The sequence below is a fragment of the Dasypus novemcinctus genome, chromosome 28 (genome assembly GCF_030445035.2).
Source record: "Dasypus novemcinctus isolate mDasNov1 chromosome 28, mDasNov1.1.hap2, whole genome shotgun sequence".
Lineage (NCBI taxonomy): Eukaryota > Metazoa > Chordata > Mammalia > Cingulata > Dasypodidae > Dasypus > Dasypus novemcinctus.
Genome location: NC_080700.1, coordinates 35,963,591 through 35,984,773, shown reverse-complemented (window position 1 = coordinate 35,984,773; position 21,183 = coordinate 35,963,591). Strand labels below are relative to the sequence as shown.

The following is a 21,183-nucleotide window of genomic DNA, read 5'->3' as shown; positions in this document are numbered from 1 at the left end:
TACACGATCTTATCTCTGTAGACTGCTTTGCCTACCCCCAAAAGAGGCAGGACGGGGACGTAGAGGGCCTTGCCCCAGAAGCCTTTCTTTATCTTGCCCCATCGGCAGAACTTTGGGAGAGCGCCTTCCGTCCTTGTAGGATGAAGACGCTGGTAACCGTGAGAAACAAATGTGTAAACTCCATGTGAAAATGCTGCGCCGAGTAGACGTTTGACCGAGAATGGGTCTAGAGATCATCTGATCCAACTTTCTTTTGTAGGAGAGAAAATGGCCTCCGTGGTGAATCAGAGGACTTAGGGCAGGGGGTCCACGGACCAGGGGGTCCCTGAGCTTGAAATGAAAATTCAAAAAAAACATTATTCTTGCGGGCACGCATTGGTGCGGGTGTGATCTATTTATTAAACAATACACAGGACAGTGTGGACCTAGTAAGGGGTCCGTGGTTGTCACCTGACTGGCAAAGGGGTCCATGGGCCAAAAAAGATTAAGAGCCCCTAAGCAAGGAAAACGCAGGACCACCAGATGGCAGGACACACAGCAGGCTTTCTGGGGGGGACAGTGCTTGGACAGGTTTGAGTGAGAGGGGCTGTCTCTCCGCAGGAGCCATCCCCACCACCCAGGAGGGAAGAGGGGGCTCCCAACCTCGGGGATGTCATCAAAAGCAAGGTGGGGGGAAGCGGACGTGGCTCAGCTGATAGAGCATCCGCCAGCGATATGGAGGGTCCAGGGTTCAAACCCAGGGCCCCCTGACCCATGTGGTGAACTGGCCCATGCATAGTACTGCCACGTGCAAGGAGTGCCGTGTCATGTTGGGGTGTCCCCCACATAGGGGAGCTCCACATGCAAGAAGTGCACCCTGTAAGGAGAACCGCCCAGCACAAAAAAAGCGCAGCCTGCCCAGGAGTGGCGCCGCACACACGGAGAGCTGATGCAGCAAGATGATGCAACAAAAAGAGACGCAGTTTCCCAGCGCCGCCAGATAATACAAGTGGACGCAGAAGAACACATTCAGTGAATGGACACAGAGCAGACAACAGGGGCGGGAAGGGGAGAGAAATAAATAAAATTAATCTTTTTAAAAAAAAAAAGCAAGTTGGGGCGTCCCAGGTAGAAAGCTGCTCTACAGCCGGGGTCTTTGAGAGCCCCAGGGTTTGTCTCACGAGCTTAGAGATGGGTGCCGTTTCCTGGGCATCCAAAGTGGGCAGATACTTTACGTGGCCAGAAACAGCTTCTTGGGGCTGTATTTAAAGCCATCAGCCGTGCAAAAACAAGGTTGGCAGCGGCAGGGCACTGAATTCCTGGCCACTGTGACGTCAACAACCCAGTGCTCTCGGGGGGCCATTTATTGGGGGACCAAGAGATGCTTGCCTCGAGAAATGCTGTAGAAATCTAGATCATTAAACCTTGAGAGTTGTCCACCTCGGTCACCTTTTCCTTTAAACTATTTGCACATCTCTCAACGTTAAGTGAGAGCCCTGTGCCACATGGCACCCCTCGACCTTCCCCGACTGAAGGGGCCCTCCTGGCCCACCCCAACAGCCTTGATGCAGCCGAAGGGCAGGATTGAGCACCAAAAGGTCATGGGAATCACAGGGAGGAGCCCCCAGCCAGCCCCAGCCGCACTTGGCAAAGGGGAAGCAGGTGGCGAGCTTGGGCTGCGTGGGGCGAGGGACTGTCACCCGCCTGTGGCCGCCCCCTCCCTCCCCAGCCCGGAAAAAGAGCAGGGTGGGCACCCAAAGCCCATCCACCCCACCCTGGCCTGCTCACTGCCGAGTCCAAAACCGAGCAGCTACACACCGAGCAATTTATTCCGTGTCCTGATGGGACCAATTTAAATAAGCTTTGGAAGTTTCCGGTGCTGATCTGGGCCACCTGAGCTCCAGATTTCATTTGCTCCACCATTCCCTTGGTTGTGACTCAGTCACGCTCAATCCACGGGTGCCGCTAACAAATAGATTTTGTCAAGGAATGGAGGATTTTGGTTTATCGCAGGGGATACGGTCTTAATGGGAAGAAAGCATTGCCGTGGGAAGGGAAGCTTTGGATGATTTAAGAATGGAGAGGAGAGTGGGCCCCAAACCTTCTCCTGTTGTGGGAACCAGCCATGATGCTTTCTTCCAGTTTCACCTCGCAAGAAAGGGAAAGAGCTGAGGCATCCAAAATAAAGCCCTTCAAGAAAGCGGAAGTGGCTCAAGCGATTGGGCTCCTGCCTACCACATGGGAGGGCCCAGGTTTGAGTCCCGGTACCTCCTGGAAAAGATGAGCAAGACAGTGAGCTGGCACGGCTAGCTGATGCGACAAGATAGCGCAACAAGGAGACACAAGGAGGAAACACAAAACAACGCAGCAGGGAGTGGAAGTGGCTCAAGCGATTGAGGCCTCTCTCCCTCAGTTACCAGTGCTTCCTAAATAGAAGACGAGCAGAGAGCGCATGGACACAGAGAGCACACAGCGAGCACAAACAATGAGGGGGAGTGAATAAACAAAATCTTGAAAAAAAAAGCCCTTTGGTTCAAAATATCAGGTCTTGTTCACACATTTCAGGTAAAGCAATACATTGCTAGGCTTTACAAGACACAGGCACTTAGAAGACTCATGGGGGACGGAGTGTGCAAGCCACTTCCCCCGCCTTCCTGCTGCTAATTCTTTTTTTTTTTTTAAGATTTATTTTCATTTATTTCTCTCCCCTTCCCCCCCCCACCCCCACCCCCACCCCGGTTGTCTGTTCTCTGTCTATTTGCTGTGTCTTCTTCGTCCGCTTCTGTTGTTGTCACCTGCTGGGAATTCTGACGGGTTGTTGCAAGCCCTTCTTTCCACTAATCCACTACGAGTGAATTCTAAGAATTACTGACGTGGTAAATGCAGTTTATTGTAACAGAGTATAATGTTCAAAGAACATTGGCATTTTTCATGGCCATTTTCAGAACGCTGTTAGGGCTTAAATGGTGGCCCCCACACAAAAGAGAGATGGAGGGGGAACGTGACCTGATTTTGGAAATAGGGTAATTGCAAGTGGAATTAGTTACATGAAAATGAGGTCAGCCAGGAGGAGGGTGGGGCTCTAATTCTAGTAAGGGTGGGAAAATATCTGTCTAGAGCATTTTAAGAAGTCGTCCAGGAAATAGCAATTCCTCAAGCAGACACGATCGGCTTCTAGGAGACAGTTTTATTTAAAAAGCCCTTCCTCTTCTAATTACTTGCTAGTTAATTAATTACGAATGACATGAATGCACGACCGTGAACTTTGCTTTCTAGTTTTATCATCACTTCCACAGGAGGAAGATCTTGTGAAGTAGGCAGTGGTTCACTCAGACATGAGGAAACCACAACTGACAGGGAATGTGAAATCTAAGTCGTCTTTCTCTGCAAATCCTCCAAAGCCTGTGCATGAGATTGGAAGAAGTGTTGCAAGAATCCGGCTTTTCTTTTCCCCCTGTGTGTGTCCAAGGGCGTAGAAGGCAAAGAGCTGTAGGTGCCTCTCTCCCAGCTTCTCCACTTCCAAGCCCGCATTTACAAACTCAACAATTCCCGACTCTCATCCCTCCCCGCTTAGCAATGAGTGGCTCTATCCCCAAACGTCACCGTTTCCCACAACAGATATTGGAACTCCGTCCCTGTCATTCTCCCTCCTGTCCGTAGGCCTCATCCAGCTTTCATCCAGGCCCTTGGGCAGTCTGGTTGAGGATATAACACCATGCTAGCCAGCCCCCCAAGCTGCAGCTTCAGGCGAATTCTCCAGAAGCTAGAAGCCACCGGCATTTTCAGGTAGAAACGCCTTCCTCACGAACGGCTGGCTTCTGCTTTGCAGGTCACTTAGCATCTGTGGCCCCAACGCATTAAATTCTAGCTTCACCTAGTCATAGTGTCCACGGAAAACAAGGGGTGGAGGGCGCCCCCGAGGAGCAGCACGGGGCGGCATCACAACCCCAACAACCCTGGAGAAACGCTAAGGTAAAAGGGTGGCATCACTTCCCGAAAACCTTTGAAGCACTTCGGAGGAGCAATTCCCACGCCTGAAAATGGCCATCTCGGCAGCGCCGCTTCTGAAAGCGCTTTAAAAAGGATCCCAGCTGCGCTCCAGGTCGTGGAGAGCCAATCCCACCTGCTGCTCCAGGAATCAGGTAAGCGCTGGGGGCTAACAAGGACACGAGCATAGTGTGGTTTTTAAAGTTTTGCCTAATTTATAGTATTTCCTCTGTGTCCATTGATTTTACAAAGTGATGGGAGATTACTGGGAGGACAGAACCACCAGGCGAGGCTTTGGCGCTCCCGTTGTGGGAAAGTGACACATTTGGGTCCAACTTTAAGAAATGTCGCTCTCCTTCTGGTCTCCCCATGAATGGTGACGCTCCTCTTAAGAGTTAGATCTAGAAATACGTACCCCTCCAGTGTTAACTTTTTAATGTCAACAGATGATAAGAGGAGACACCTCACTCGTAAACATAGCACACTCTAGGATGTCTGTTGTATTTCGGCATCAGAAGTTTGCTTTCCAAACCTTGACAGCGGAATGTCACGCCTGTGGCTGTGTCCATGCCATCCCCAAGTCCTGTGCACCTGAGCCAGTTCCTGTGTTCTCATTGCTTGAAAACTGGCCCTCTCAGCTTTCTCCTGTGGAAAAGCAGGGCCCTGACCACTTCCCAGTCCCGGTGATACTGGAGACTGGAAGCCGGAGGAATCGGGTGTTGGGGAGTGCGGCCAACTTGCACTTGCACTGGAATTGTGCCTGGTTGCCCATCAGGTCCATTTCCAAAACCACACGGGAAATGGAGAGTCATGCAGTCTTGGGTTGACGTGGGAGCAGTTTTGTGCTCAGGAGCTGAACTGTGGCCATTTCCTTCCTTACAGAGCTGGATAGAGAGTTTCTAATCTGGTTATCAGCTCGGCATTCGTGGATGTGTGGCTATCCAGAAACTGCACATAAAACTGCGATGTGGGAGGTGGCGGGATAGGTCAGAGCTTTAATGAGATTCTAATTAAAAGGGTCCCTGACCCAAAATGGTTAAGGATCACTGCTACAGATTTTTGTACATTCACACATGTCCCAGGTACAATCCAAGCTTCTTGGATACTCTACGGACAGCGTCCCCCGGGTCAGCTAGTCGCTGAAAGTAGGATGTGTGCTGACGGTCACCACAGTAAAGAGAGAGCAATCACAACAGAACCAAGGTGAAATTACAGAAAGAAAATCCATGGCATTTAATTAGATTGTATTTTATTTAGATAAATGAAATTTATCCCCAAACAGAATGAGGACTCAAATATTGCCTTGGATTAGAGGAAATTGCTACGCTTGAAGCTTACATTGAAAGCTAAAATGTCCAGCCTTTGACTACCTGTCGTTCCAAAAGATCAAAGGAAAATACTGGAACAAAGTGTCTATGTACAGAGAGGGGCAACTCATGTGTACCATTAGCAAAATAACCTGAGGGGGAACATTTTATATTCCTCAATTACAAGAAATGGCGAGAGTTTACAAGTCTTGCATTGCTTTCTATTGTACATGGCTCTGCAGCAATGCCAAAAATAGCAAAACGTAGGCACTTGCTCCAACTTTTGCAGCTTTACATTTGATTATTAGGTACTTGACAAATTTAACAGCAGCTTTAGAATTATAAAACAGAATCATAGCCTCATGCTGTTTGTGGTCCTGCTGTGAATCGAACAATGTCGTAATGGACACAGAGCTTGTACAGAACTGCTCAAGGGCGCATTCAGATACTGGTACAAAGAGCACAGTAAATAAGCAACAAGCACTGGAAAAGCAATCGTGACGGCCCGAATAACCCGGCCGTGGGGAAGGAGAACAGACAGTAGTCGAATGAGGCGGACAGCTGGACCTCAAATAGATGTAGCGGCTTTCCACAGACCACACAAATCCTGAATCTGTTGAAAACAGCACGTTTCTTCCTGCCACAGAGAACATATTCAGGGCAATCATGAACTTCTTACAAATGTCTGCCACGTCCAGTAATTTTCATGCAATCTTCAAATTTTGACACCGGTGTGTGGAATTTTTTTTTTTAAGTTTCAAGTTGGCCAAAGAGAATATTTTAATTCGGGGATTTTAAAGTTTAACAATTAAGGACAAATAGCTATTATGTATTTGAGAATAGCCCCTAAAAGGATATTAATGTTTTCCAAATATAAGACCATATGCTGTTATATGAGATGAGGTGTCTTACTAATATGGCCATTTTTTTTTAATAAGTCAGTTTTTAGCGTAATTAAAGTTACTTTCCAGTTTAATGTCTAACACCCTTTCTGATAAAAGTAGACTTTCTGGAATGTACACTTTAAAACCATTCACTGGCAGTAGAAACTTAAGTTCTCTAACTGGAGTACTGAATTTGTTCCACAGAATTTAAGACATATACCCAGGCCACGTTTCAGGTATGGAAAAGTAGACCCTTGCAGCAGGCAGGTGACTGTTCCTCGTGTGGCAATTGTCTGACAAAAGTCCTCTTACCTATTAGTCTGCCTCAAAACATTTTTTTAGGAGGTACCAGGGATTGAACCCAGGACCTTGTACACAGGAAGCAGGCGCTCAACCACCGAGCTACATCTGCTTCCCAATGAGAGTTGGTTTTTTCGCTTGTTTTTAGGAGGTGGTAGGGATTGAACCCGGGACCTCGTACACAGGAAGCAGGTGCTCAACCACCTGGGCTACATCTGCTCCCCATAACATTTTGACAATTTGAAAAAAAAACAAACTCCCCAAGATCACCTTTTAGGCAAGGCACTTTTACTGATAAGTCTTCTTAAAATGTCTTTCTAGAGACATTTGTCATTCTTTTCCAATGTAAAACCAAAAACACTGACCCAGAAATTGACCTTTTCCGGAAGACATTGCCGGAAGGTAGCATTGTGCCAGGAACGTCGGTCTGGAAAGTGACGGAGGCACTCTGTCCTGCCTTCCTCTGAACAGGCAACTCGAGCCCGTGTAAGGCTCCATGCAGCGCCCCGATGAGAGCCCGGCTGACCTGCTGGCAGAACGCAGCGAACGTGCCTCAGGCTTTCTAAGTTCTAATGAAACCAGCGAATCTAAGTGAAGCAAATATTTTATTTAAATCATTTGTCAAATCACAGTTTATCCAAATGAACATAATGCAACATTGTTTGTAAAAGAAGTGGGCACAATATGGCACGGACACAATCCAGCATCTATCAAAATTCTAGCTTGTCAAGAGCCTGCCTCGTTTCATGCTGTGTTTGTGAATGTGAGCCAGATTTCAGAGTGAACCGAAAAACTTACGACAGTTCTCTTCTTCAGAACATGAAAAACATCGTTGCTTCAAGATTAAGCCGTCATCTGTCCAAACCGCCAAACAATCAAGAGGCAAAGGCTTAAGTTTGCCTGCTACTGAACAAAACTTCCTTTCAACCTCCACTGAGCTAGAAAGAAAAATTTAACTGTAACACCAGGACCTTCTCAAAGTTTCAAAAATGCTTGATTTTAGCGCACTGTGCGTATTAGTAAAGTGACCAATTTCAGAGTAATGCTAAGTTGACCTAATCATTAATGGGTTTTAAAGTTGGTTTTACCTTCTGATCAGGAATGTCATTTCTTGGAAGCGCTGTGATCACGGGCTGTAACTGAGGTGTGACGCTTCCTTGAGCTACCCCGATGGCTGTGTGCCCCATTATCAACCGTGTGGTACAAAAGGCACGGACTACACTGCACAGTTCCTTACACGTTAGGAAAAACATACAATAGACACGGAAGAAGGATACTGAAGATGTATATACAAACACGTAAAGATGGGTACTCCAGTTTGAGAAGCAGAACTAGGTATTGCCAACTCCAGTTCCACGTGAAGAATTTAGGACGTTAATCAGAAACATTATATGGTATCAGGGGAAAACAACAGGATGGTCTTGGAACAAGGAAACGATAAATGGCTCGAGCTCCTGAAGAAGCCTCAGGATTGTCAGGGGTTCTCTAGAAACGGGATCCGTGGGTGGGCCGGCTCTTCGGTTCTCAAAGTTCTGGAACACTGGTCTTGAGTCTCATCAGCAGCATCTGTCGTCTTCTACCACTCTTCTTCACATTCTGGTCTCACAAAGGTTCAAGGAGTTTCACTGCAGAAGGAAGGAAGATTCAAAGAGTCGGTAAAATCTCCTTTTTCTCCTTCATTCATTAAAAGACTACTTGTGAAAACCGCAGCAACTGGAAACCCTAAGAGTACCATAGTTTAACTCCATCCATCACAAGGAAAGACACTGAGGATGCACATTGTATTATGTGCTAGGCTGTCCCAAAACTAGTGCCTGAAGTGCCCTAATACCAAGTCAGGCTCATCATATGCATTGGGAAATTCAAAAAATGCCGGGGAGAAATCCATTTTTTCCCCTCTTTAGAGAGCTATGAATTACGTTTTGAATAGTCTGATAAACCTACTTTGGGCTGCTAGTTATTAAAAGTGCCTTCAAGAAAGTAGCTGATACTGAGATACAATCGGTTTCTCTGCCTTTGAGCCAAGCATTCACACACCTTTATCTTCTTCTAATGCAAACACACTGGGGGTAAAGGAAGCCATGCTTTTCAGGATGTCGATAAGACTCAATAGTATTTCAATGAGGAAAAAATGAGACTATCTGACATCTTGTGCAGTTGATAATTATCTCAACTAAAGGTTCTGCAGTGAATGATAATTTTTTGAACTCTCATTTCCTCCGTTAACAAGTCTTCCCCAAATGGCATCAAAGGGGAAACATTTCTCTGAATGGAAAAGGGCGCTTACTTACACGGTGCTTAGGATTCGGTAAGTTCTGCTTTTGCTGCTCCTCCCTCTTGTTTCCGTATCTCCTCCTGTGTGTGCGCCTGAATTTCTGGTTGGGACTCACTGCTACGCCCTGTTCCTTCCTGGAATTCCACGGCCTGGATGTCTTCCTTCTCTCTCCATCCGCCGGTATCTGGGGCCTCTTTGGTGAAGGCTCTGGAGGCATCGGTATCTTCCAGGGCTAAGCGCTGGTGCTCGGGTTCATCAGTGGGACCCACTTGCTCGCCTTCTTTGGGTTCAAGGGCTGACTTCTCAATTCTTTCTCCTCCTGTGGTACTCACACCGTCTTCTGGCACAGACTCTGGCCCAACTCCATCTCCGTTTTCCTCTGCTGGGGGAGTGCCGTCTCCGAGCTGCTCATCGCAGACGTGGTCACCCGCACGCTCTCCGTCAGCGGTCCCCGTCTCTTCTGCAGCCCCCCTCCTGCCTGCGCACAGGCCAGCGGGGGTTTGGCCCGCCGTGGCGAGCACCACTGCCTCCTCTTCAGCTCTGATGGTTTCGGTCGCGGCTGGAGCAGAGGCCTGCGGCTCGCTTCCTTCTTTCTGGGTCTTCTGCTCAGCTTCCTGGCAGGTCGCTTCTGTCAGCTGCACCTGTGTCTCTGGAGCAGATGCAAACATTTCAGGGGCGGCGGCGTCTCTGCTCGCTACCTGGTCAACAGCTGTCTGAATTATGGTTTGTACGAGTTTGTTGCTCTCGGTCTCAATTTCGGCCTTTAAGTCCGCCCCGCTGGGTGCACCTGCTCTGTCTTCCTGACCAACAACCTGCTTGTCATCTGCACCTGACTCCCCTTTCTGTGAGGTGGCCTGGTGGCCTTCCAAGTCAGAGCATAGGCCTGTCGCGGTAGCAGCAGGTGCTACCACTGGTGTTGATGGTGTGTGAGACTCGGTCCCTTCGGGCAGTGCATCTTCCCCTGATGAAGAAGCCAAGTCTCCACCTTTTTCAGGAGATTTCTCTTCAGCTACTGAGTGTGTACCTGCAGACTCCAAGGTCTCAGCTACTCTGTCTACCAGCTCGGCAATTTCTCCCAAGACCCTCTCCTCCACGGCTGCGGCTGCTGCACTTACAGATGCCCCAGAGCTCTGAACTTGCGTTTCTTTGGATACTGCCTCCCCTTGAACTAGGCAGGAAGGAGAGCTTTCTTCCAAGCTGGTAACTTCCTTTTCTCCATCGATGACGGTCACGCAAACTGTCTGAATCAGGCGCTTACTGACCTCTTCTGATATGGTAACAGCTAATTTCTCGTGTTTCTCTTCACTTGCTTGGGCTGGCCGTGCTTCTGTTTTCTCCTGTTCTGCTGCAACTACCATCTCTTTTTCCCCTGGGGTTGTAAGAGACGGAGTAGGACTCTGGAGGTCAGTATGATCGGAGTTGGAAACATTCTTTTGAAACGCAGCTTCTTCAGTCCCTTCATCTTTAAGGACAACTTCTGTTCTCTTTTGCGGACTCGGTATTCTTTCTGGGTCTGCAGGCCCCCCTAGTCCTCCTGTAAATAGCGTGTTTGGGGTTTCCTCGCCAGCACGTCGACCAGCCTCTTGGATCACTTCAGTTTTCAAAAGAACGGGTAGGGTTTCCACTGACACCTCCTCACCTGTACGTTCTCCAGCTTGCTCCGTTTTTGACTGTTCATTCTTTTCTCCCTGGGAGGGAAGCGTGGAAGGTACTGGAGGCAGCTCTTCCTGTGCGGGACCCACCTCTGCTGCTGGGAACTGCGACCGTGTGCCAGGTGCGGTCTCCTGACCGTCCCGGACGTCCTCTGCCTTGCCCTGCTGCGCTGTATCCAGAACCTCAAACTCCGCCCCCGGAGCGCTGCCGTTCGTCTCACTGCCCGTCGGGGTTTCCACCGCGTCAAGGGTAACAGCCTGGTCCACTGTCGTCTGTGATTTTATCCCCGCCTGAGAGGTGGTTCTAAGGTCAGTGGACTCCACACCTTCCGCGCCTTGAGGCCCTTTTTCGAAGCTGTCCGGGGTGCTCTGCACAATTCCCTTTCCTGGGGTCACCTTCTCAGCTCTCGTTTCTTCGACAGGCACCCCATCTGTCTCTTTCTTCAGATCCGGCACTTGTGCCTCCTCTTCCGCTCCTTCTACCTCCTCTGGCATTTTCGAGTCTGCTTTCCGGGTGGAGGGGTGGCCGCCTTCTGGCCCGCAGGTGCCAGGCTGCTCTGCCTTGCCCTTCACTCTGTCGGCCACGGCCTGGAGGACCTCGTGAGTCCGCCGGCCCAGGTCCTCCAGGTCCGGGATGCCACCGTCGCCCTCCTGGACCGGGGTGGCTTCCTCCGTGGTGTCTGGGGAGTCGGTCAGCTGGGAAACGGCTGAAACCATTTCTGTGGTCTCTTCGGCAGCAGACGCTTCTGCCACTTCCTCGGTGCCAAGTGGCTCTGGCGCGTCGGCGGGCGTCACGGCCCCGGAGGGCGGTTCCACCTCGCCGACGGCCGCGTCTTCGCTGGTGTCTTCGCGTGCTGGCAGAGGCTGGGCAACAACAGGGGGTCCTTCTGCGACGACCTCTCTGCCGCTTTCCTCCCCGGCCGATGGCTGCTCTTCTTCCGCGTGCTCGAGAGGCTCTGTCACGGAGGCAGATATCCAAGACGGAGACCTTTCTTCGATGTTGGTGACCGCCCTTGTCCCATCAACGACAGTCACAGTCACCGTGTGAACCAGGTGCTTACTGAGCTCCTCGGACACGTGAACAGCTTCCGTTTGCTCAGGTCTGTCCTCGCTTTTGGGGGCTTGCTGCGCCTCCATCTTCTCCTGTTCCACGGCGTCGTACTCGGCCAGAGGCACGACAGCTGGGACATCGGACTCGTCCTCGTTGGCTTCCGGCAGGCCTGTGTCCTCAATCGGGACTTGCTCTTGTTTCCCATCTGCTCTCTTCTTCCTTCGTCCAGGGATAAATTTCTTAATTGAAACCCAAGACTCTTCTTTCCCTGGTTCAACGTCTGAAGCTCCGTGTTCTACGCCAGACCCAGGTACAGAGTCTTCGTTCTTCTCTTCCAGTTTTGATTTTGACTTTTTTCTGGTGGTGACTAATCTTTTAAAGGACTCCCAGGTGGAGACTCCCTCCCCTTCAGAGGGGCTCCCAGCTTGCTCAGGTGAGGGACTTCCTTGCCCGTGATCGGGTTCTTGGGCATTAGCGTCGGCCCCCGATTCTTGGTCTTTTCCTGCCTCATCAGTTCTGTGGCCATCTCTGCCTGCTGGCTTTGGTCCCCCTTCATCATCAGAGGATGATGCTTTTCTTGCTCTCTTCTTGGATGATCCCACACAAATTAAAGCTTCCCAAGATACCGAAGTATCAACCTTGCGCTTTGGTTCTTCTGGCTTTGGCTCCTCTCCAGTACCTTTTGCTTCTTCCTGCATTTCAGAGGCAGCGCTCTCAGTGGAAGACAAAGTCGCACTCTTGGCCTTGTCCGGTTCGTCTTCTTTGTCACTTTCTGAAGGCCTTCTGACGCGTTTCTTGGGTGTCACCATCTTTTTGAAAGATGCCCAGGGGGTAACACCTTCTCTTTTTCTCTCTCCATCAGAAGTCGTTCCTTCCTCAACGTCCCCATCCTGGGGTACGTCTGCGATGCCCTTCTCTAGACAGGTAATCTCCTCAGGCTCCTCAGGGGACGAGGCAGAGCTCTCGCCCTTGTGTTCATCTGCACTGTCTGGGGAATCGGGTGGAATGTGATTCTGCTCCCCTGCCTCTCCATCTCCTCCTCCTCTTTTTCCTTTCTGTTTCTTTCCTGAGAGCTTTTTCAAGCCACTGCTGGTGAAAAGCTTCTTCAGGGGGCTGCCTTGCGCCTTAATTCTCTCCTGTGACGACAGCATTTCGGCCTCGCTGACGATGCCCTCGGTTGGTTTGAACACTTTTTCTTCAGGACTTGGTTCATTCAGTGGCGCGTGGCCCTCTGCAGGGGCACCTACTTCTGTGGTCTTCACCGGGCCCTCAGCTGGTTCGGCTTCCTGTGGCAGCTCAGCGTGTGTTTCAACAGATGCCTCAGATGGCAAGGACTCGACCGCTTCCTCCACCTCAGCTCTGGGCGCCTCTGCCTGCTTCTCCACTGTACTAACATGGACTTCTGCCACAATCTCTACTTTCTCATCAAACACTTCAGTGGCTAAAGGAGCAGGTTTCTCTTCAGAAGGTCCCTGCAAGCCATTCGCTTGATCTTCAGCAGATAATCTGGCATCGTGGACACTCTCAGTAGCCTCTTGTGGATGTGGCTCTTCAGAAACAGCCAGTTTCTCAGAGGTTTCCTCTGTATTTCCATTCTCTTCCGTGTCTACTTTTTGTGGCTCTTGTTCCTTTTTCCTCTCAGGAGCTTCCAGTTCATCCTCCTTTGGCTTCCTGAAACTGGTCTTTTTTCGCCAGCCCGCCCAACCCTGAGTGAAGAATTTTTTGAAGGGGGACGGCGTTTCACTGGTCAGTGGGCTGGTTGGAGATTCTAGGGATTTGCTCGGTTCTTTCTCCTGTGTTTCTTCTCCTTCATCCTTGCCTTCTGCTGCCTGCCCGGACTCAGCTTTGAGAGAGAGTTCTTCGTTGCTTTGTTCACTTTTAACGGTTTCTTCGGTTTTCTCTGTGGACTGGGTTAGTTCGCTTTCTTTGCGGGCTGCTTCTCCAGCCTCCAAGCTGGGCTCTTGGTGGTCGCCTGCTCCTGCTCCTTCTGCTTCATCCTTTTTGACAGTGAGTAACTGGACACTGTCGGTCTTCTCAGACTTATCCTTTTTCACAGTGAACTTGAAGCCAACAAACTTAAATACCTTCTTAAACCCGACATCATTGGTCTGAGACTCGGCAGGCTGTACTAACTCCTCTAAATTGTTTTCTGAAGACGGAATCTGTTCAGTGATCTCGGGCATCTCCTCCTGCTCGTCCTTGGTGACGTCTTGAACAACTGCTGTGTTAGCAGCCATCTCGTTATAGGAGTCTTTTTCACTCACATCTTCAGAATCTCTCTGTCCAACTATTAACCAAGAAGGGGTTGGGGAAATAAAGGAAAAAATGATTACAATTCAAGAAATTTAAATGTTTTAAATACATGGTTAGTAATTTCATTAATGTTAGCCACCGCCACCCATCCCCACCCCCTAGGCAATTCCGAGGACAGGATAAGGGTCTCTGTAAATCTTAATAGATTAGGCAAATATCTGTTTCTTTCAAATGACCTTTAAAAAATCCAGGTGCAAATGTACCACTCTGGTCTTTGTTTCCTATAAAGGGAAAGTTAACTATCTCAACTATCAAGAAATTAAAAGTGGCCACAGCATCACTAAGGCTAGGTCAACCAGATATTGTTACTTTCTTGGCAATGCAAAATGGAATTATACATCAGACCCTGATTTTAAATTAGATCTCATCGAGTTTTATCTATAACTTAGGAAATTTAGGATTAGAGGAATAAACTAAATACCACTAACAAGTACCTATATGTGATAACTAGCCTGATCTCTCCATTAAGTCTCAAAAAGGGACCAAACCTCCCTGGAGAAATTCCAGCTCTGGAGCAGGAGAAATACAAGGAACAAGGTACACAAGGGCTGACGGGTAGAGAGCAAAAGGAAATAGGAGCTTAAAGGGGCTCCACTGGCCAAACTCTGAAACATAAGAACTATAGTGACAATGATGGTTTATAGCAAGGCTGAATAAGAAAGAAAAAAAAAAAACCCACAAATTGACAGTGATACTGAAAAGGTACATGGGGAGCAGGGTGCACTTCTGTATGGGAAAATGCCAATTGGTGAATACAGACATAACTTCCTTCAACACATTCTCAAGCGTCCTAGATTTAGAAAGTCACAGTTGGGAGGCAGATGTGGTTCAAAGGATTGGGCTCCTGTCTACCATATAGAAGGTCCAGGGTTCAATTCCTGGGGCCTCCTGGTGAAGGCAAGCTGGCCCAAGTGGAAAGCTGGCCCACACACAGTGTTGTCCCACAGGGAGTGCTGATTTGCGCAGCATGCTCTCCCGCATGGAGTGCTGGCCTGTGCAGAGAGCTGGTACAGCAAGATGATGCGACACAGAGGAGAGACAGTGAGAGACACAGCAGACCTGGGAGCTGAGGTGGAGCAAGAGACTGAGCACCTCTCTCCCACTCCAGAAGGTCCCAGGATTGGTTCCCAGTGCCACCTAAAGAAAGGACAAGCATACAAAGAACACACAGCAAATGGACACAGACCACAGACTGCAAACAGTGAGTGCAAGAAAATAAATAGAAAGAGGTGGGGGAATAAATAAATCTTAAAAAAAAAAAAAAAGCCGCTATTTACATACTCTATTGTAGTAACTCATTCAGTCAAGGATCACCAAGGAATACAAAACCATTAGGTGAACAGTTGTTAGGAAACACGTAATTGCTGAGTATCAACACACAGAATACTTATTAAATGACAAAAGGAGGAAGCACCTTTACAGTAGAGAAACCCAGCAGGCATCCCTTAACCAAGCCATCAAACACCCCCAGTGATGGGGCAAACTGCCAGGTGCTTTCACACGTGAGGCCCAGACAAGGACAAGAGATCGCCTCCCTATCAGGCTGGTGCAAAAGTAATTGTGGTTTTGCATTGCTGAAATTTACTGTTTGATATTGGCATGCATTCTTCAATAAATGTTATGTCATACACCATTTTAATGTGCATTTCTTGCTTTATGTTTTTCACTAATGACTTATTACTTGCTGTTATTTTACATTTTAGACTATGGAAATGGTGTTAGACAAAAAGCAAATTCAAGCAATTTTCTTATTTAAGTTCAAAATGGGTCGTAAAGCAGCAGAGACAACGTGCAACATCAACAACACATTTGGCCCAGGAACTGCTAACTAATGTACAGTGCAGTGGTGGTTCAGAAGGTTTTGCAAAGCAGATGAGAGCACTGAAGTTGAGGAGTGAAGTGGCTGGCCACAGGAGTTGACAACAACCAATTGAGAGCAATCACAAGAGGTTGCCGAAGAACTCAACGCTGACCATTTTTAGGTCCTTCAGCATTTGAAGCAAATTAGAAAGGCAAAAAAGTTTGATACGTGGGTGCGCCTGATAAGCTGACCAAAATATCAAAAAAAAAATCGTCATTTTGAAGTGTCGTCTTTTCTTATTCTACACAACAACAATGAACCATTTCTCAATCAGATTGTGATATGCGATGAAAAGTGGATTTTATGTGACAACTGGTGATGACCAGCTCAGTGGTTGGACGGAGAAGCAGCTCCAAAGCACTTCCCAAAGCCAAACTTGCACAGGAAAAAGGCCATGGTCACTGTCTGGCGGTCTGCTGCTGGTCTGAGCCACTACAGCTTTCAAAATCGTGGCAAAACCATTACATCTGAGAAGCGTGCTCAGCAAATTGATGAGATGCATCAAAAACTACAATGCCTACAGCCAGTACTGGTCAATAGAAAGGGCCCAATTCTTCTCCACAACAATACCCAGCTGCACAACCTATACTTCAAAAGTTGAACAAATTGGGCTACAAAGTTTTGCCTCATCCATCATGTTCACCTCACCTCTTGCCAACTGACTACCACTTCTTCAAGCATCTGGACAACTTTTTGTAGGGAAAATGCTTCCACAACCAGCAGGATGAAGAAAAAAGCTTTCCAAGAGTTCGCTGAATCCCAAAGCATGGATTTTTACACTACAGGAATAAACAAACTTATTTCTCATTGGCAAAATTGTGTTCATTGTAATGTTTCCTATTTTGGTTAATAAAGATGTGTTTGAACCTAGTTATAGTGATTTAAAATTCATGGTACGAAACCACAATTTCTTTTGCACCTAATAATATGCCTGACAAAAACGCTGAATGGAATCTAATCATGAGTTAACAATCAGACCAACCCATACTGATAGACATTCTGCCAAACAACTACCCAGGTCAAGGATAAAAACCAGACAAAAACAAAAATGGGTTTCAGGTAATTTTTGAATAGTTCAAGAAAAGAGGAAGGGGGGTAGTCAAGGGTATATGAAGAGTTTACTTTTCTGTATGTTTGAAATCTTAAAAATAGTTGGGGGGGAAAAGGCAAGTTGATGTGATTTAATAAGAGAAGAGGGATACTGTGCTGAATTAAGAGATTTAAGATACCTAATCAAAGATGGAAGGCATGGTCCTAAATTGTACAGTAGTTAGGACCAACCAAGTAAAGGACATTTGGGAGGAAATATATGATTTGGGATTAGATGACTTTTTACTGAAATGAAAAACTGGAAATTATTGACTAAAGCAGATTATGAAATAGTATATAACTCATTTTGATTCAAAAACAAAATAACTCTCTCTGCCTGTTCTGCTCCCCCCTCCTTGCGCCAACATAACACACACAAACAACACCTCTGAAGGAACACTTTATTATCAATGTGATATATTTTAGTTTTGCTTATCTGGATTTTCTAATTTTCTATATAGAACATGAATTGCTTTTTGTAATAAACAAAAAGGTCATTTAAAATTGACACCAAAAAAATGGTCTTCATTGTGAAAATGTACTTAATGTCCTCACCACAAAATGAAGCTCCACAATTGTGAGTAGCATTTACACCAAGGGTTGGAAAACAGTAGTTTTTTAAAATTTGCTCCCCCAAATCCATAAATTCCTTCATTTTATATAATCTTATATCCTTATTAAAATTTTATTCTTTATGTGATATGTTACGAATCTATGTCTACAGATTCCCATTGTACTATTGGGTTGTATTTTGAATTTGAACTGCAGAAAGTTAAATGAAACAACTAAGGCATAACCAAGTCAAGGCTAGCATTTGGGCCTGCGGGGTCCTGTCCCTGCATGCTTTGTGCTCTGCTATGCGGAAAGCTGAATCTGAAGTCCTCCCCTCCTTTTTACTTTTTTTCCCTTTAAATGTGACAGATTTTTGCTTATTGATAGATTCCGTAGATTACCTGCAACTCTTGTTCTTCAGAAGGTAGGGAAGAGATAGATACTGGGGAGGAGTTAATTCCACTGCTACCACATGCCACAATGGGGGACAGCCCCCTCTTTGGGGACAGTGCTATACACGGCCTCTACTTTGCTCTGTGAGGGCTTCAGTAGTCAGCCAGCCAATTCTCCCTTATGACAGCAGCACTGAGGCAGTATTAAATAAATAACCCCAGAACTGGACATTTCAGAGAGAGGAGGTTTGGAGAAAAAAAATCCTTCCTGAAAGATTTTCCTTTTTCTTTAAAAAAAAAGAAACATATTTGCCATTAACTTATTTGAGATATATAGACTGAACCCTTTTTTTTTTCTTTTCCTAAGTATATAGGATCAATGGAAACATAGAAATTCTAACTGGTCAACTGGTCTGTGGTCTCTTTTGGCCTAAGTAACCCTGATAGCTATCACCGTCAGAACTGCAGGCCTGAGGCTGCACCCACCCTGACTCTAGCCTCCCTGGCACATACCTGCTGGGAGGCTGCTTCCTAAGATACAATACCCCTCTAGCACCCTGCCATGCTGCCTAAGAGCCTCCTTGCTCCAGGACAGGAAAGGCCTATGCAAGTACTGAGCCTGGCAGGCAAGGCCGCTGACACTTAGGCCACAGCGTAAGGAGGGACTTCTACCCGGCCCTTGCACCTTAGGAGCGTGGTTCCTGACCCCAAGCCACAGTGAGCTCCCAGGACCGCTGACTCAGGAAACCAAGCAGAAACCGCCCTCCTAGTGTCTCTTTCAGTCTCGTTTCCTGTTATGTTTCCCCCAAGTTGCAGCCAAACCAGCAAGGCCTGCTGCCCCCGATTCTGCATCTCACCCTTTCGCTCCTCTCGGGCTCCCCTCTTGCTTAAGCCCCCCTAACTTGAGGAGGCTGCATCCCTTTCGGCCCGTCCCCCTGCCCACCTCTCCAGGGGACCCGGGCCCACAGCAGTCCCCGGACTCCCCGCGTCCCTTTCCAGGCTGTGCTCGCAATCTGGCAGAGAAATAACATGTGATTTGGGGGCATCCCTGAGGCTGAGGACTCGTACAAAAATCTCCTGGTTCCGTTAAGGTTCTGGAGCGGCTCGGCCTGGGGCCCAGTGTGTGTCCAGGCCTTTCTAGGCCCTGCTCGAACGGCGGGGCCTGCGAACCAAGTCCCCGGAGCCTGCGGCCCTGGGGTGCCCCCCCCCAGCCCCCACCTCAAGCCTGCAGCGCTGGGGAGTCACCACCCGCTGGCCGCAGGGCCACCGCAGCGGGTGTCACCACCCGGGCCCTGAGGCAAGGCCCAGCCTCCATGTGCGCGGTCTGCAGGCCCCGGGCGCCACCCGTAGGCCCCGGCCACTGCCACCCGCAGGCCCCGGCCACTGCCACCCGCAGGCCCCGGGCGCCACCCGCAGGCCCGGGCGCCGCCACCCGTAGGACCCGGTGCCACCCGCAGGCCCCGGGCGCCGCCACCCGTAGGACCCGGTGCCACCCGCAGGCCCCGGGCCGCCATCCGTAGGACCCGGCGCCACCCGCAGGCCCCGGCGCCGCCACCCTCAGGCCCCGGGTCGCCACCCATAGGCCCCGGCGCTGCCACCTGCAGGCCCGGGCCGCCACCCGCAGGCCCCGGCGCCACCCGCAGGCCCCGGGCCGCCACCCGCAGGCCCCGGCCGCCGCCACCCGCAGGCTCCGGCCGCCGCCACCCGTAGGACCCGGTGCCACCCGCAGGCCCCGCCGCCACCCGCAGGCCCCGGCGCCACCCGTAGGACCCAGCGCCACCCACAGGTCCCGGGCGCCACCCGCAGGCCCCGGCGCCGCCACCCGCAGGCCCCGGGCCGCCGCCACCCGCAGGCCCCGGCGCCACCCACAGGTCTCGGGCGCCACCCGCAGGCCCCGGCGCCACCCGCAGGCCCCGGGCCGCCACCCGCAGGCCCCGCCGCCACCCGCAGGCCCCGGCGCCACCCGCAGGCCCCGGCGCCACCCGCAGGCCCCGCCACCACCCGCAGGCCCCGGGCCGCCGCCACCCTTAGGCCCCGGGCCGCCGCCACCCGCAGGCCCCGCCACCACCCACAGGTCCCGGGCGCCACCCGCAGGCCCCGGCGCCACCCGCAGGCCCCGCCACCACCCGCAGGCCCCGGGCCGCCACCCGCAGGCCCCGGCGCCACCCGCAGGCCCCGGCGCCACCCGCAGGCCCCGCCACCACCCGCAGGCCCCGGGCCGCCGCCACCCGCAGGCCCCGGGCCGCCGCCACCCACAGGTCCCGGGCGCCACCCGCAGGCCCCGCCACCACCCGCAGGCCCCGGGCCGCCGCCACCCGCAGGCCCCGGCGCCACCCGCAGGCCCCGGGCCGCCACCCGCAGGCCCCGGCGCCACCCGTAGGCCCCGGCGCCACCCGCAGGCCCCGGCGCCGCCACCCGCAGGCCCCGGCGCCGCCACCCGCAGGCCCCGGCGCCGCCACCCGCAGGCCCCGGCGCCACCCGCAGGCCCCGGCGCCGCCACCCGCAGGCCCCGGCCGCCGCCACCCGCAGGCCCCGGCCGCCGCCACCCGTAGGACCCGGTGCCACCCGCAGGCCCCGGCGCCACCCGCAGGCCCGGGCCGCCACCCGCAGGCCCCGGCGCCACCCGCAGGCCCGGGCCGCCACCCGCAGGCCCCGGCGCCGCCACCCGCAGGCCCCGGCGCCGCCACCCGCAGGCCCCGGCGCCACCCGCAGGCCCCGGCGCCTCCTCGCCCCTCCCCAGGCCTTTCCCGCGCGCTTCCGCGCCCGCGGAGGGAGATCAACAAAGAAAGGGGCCACGGCGACGCGACGCGGGGCCGCTACTCACAGCACAGGCTACTCCACCAGGGCATGGCGCCCGCGGGCCGCCGGGGGCAGCCCTACCGAGGCCCGGGAGGCCCAAGCCCGCTCTCCCGGCTGCCCCATCGCGGGGTGGAGACTGGCGCCGGGCAGGGCCGCGCGCGCCACGGGCACCCCGGCGGCCGCCGCGCGTCACAGAGGGCGGCCTCGGCCCGGCCTGCGCCGGGGGCCCCGGGGGGGGGTCGGTGCATCACCCGCCGAGGGGGCCTTGCCCGGCACCCCGACCCGGAGGTCCCTGCTTCATCCCACTGGGGCGGGAGGTGGCGCGTGGCCGTGGGTGTGGGCGAGCACAGTCCATCGCCCCGGAAGCCCGAAAGTCCCCCACCAGGGCCCCCTCCACAAACCCAGGCCCCCACCAACCCTGGCCAAATGAGAACAAAACTGCCGCCAACCATCCCTGCCGGAAGCTCACCAGTTGGCTCATCCATACCACATCCTAAAGGAATGGCAGGCTCCTGGGAATGAGCTCGGTTTTGTCTTAAGAGCTTTGACTTCTTGAGTGCTAGAACAAGGACTGGTGACACCAGCACATTCATGCCACAAAGTCATCACTTCTAAGCACAGAACCACAGGGCCTGAGGGCTCAGCACACCAGGACATCCAGCTGGAGAGCAGCGGAACAAACCGACTTCAAATGGCCCTAGGACTTGGCCAGGGCCACAGAGAGTGTGTGTGACAGAGGGAG

At 51.4% G+C, this 21,183-nt stretch overlaps 1 protein-coding gene across 3 annotated transcripts in view; it reads right to left on the bottom strand.

Annotated features, from left to right (window-relative positions):
• Nucleotides 1-5,198: 5,198 nt before the first annotated feature.
• AKAP12 (A-kinase anchoring protein 12) overlaps nucleotides 5,199-21,183 on the bottom strand; it is a 109,645-nt gene continuing 93,660 nt past the window's right edge. For 2 of the 3 annotated variants that reach the window (XM_058289694.2, XM_004460391.5), the window contains 2 exons: nucleotides 8,749-13,722; nucleotides 5,199-8,082 (listed from right to left, as the gene is read on the bottom strand). In XM_058289694.2, the coding sequence (XP_058145677.1) occupies nucleotides 8,756-13,722 (4,967 nt within the window). In that variant the 3' untranslated portion in view covers nucleotides 5,199-8,082; nucleotides 8,749-8,755. Of the gene's footprint in view, nucleotides 8,083-8,748; nucleotides 13,723-20,466; nucleotides 20,639-21,183 lie in introns of those variants that run through there. The other variant, XM_058289693.1, reaches the window with a different exon arrangement.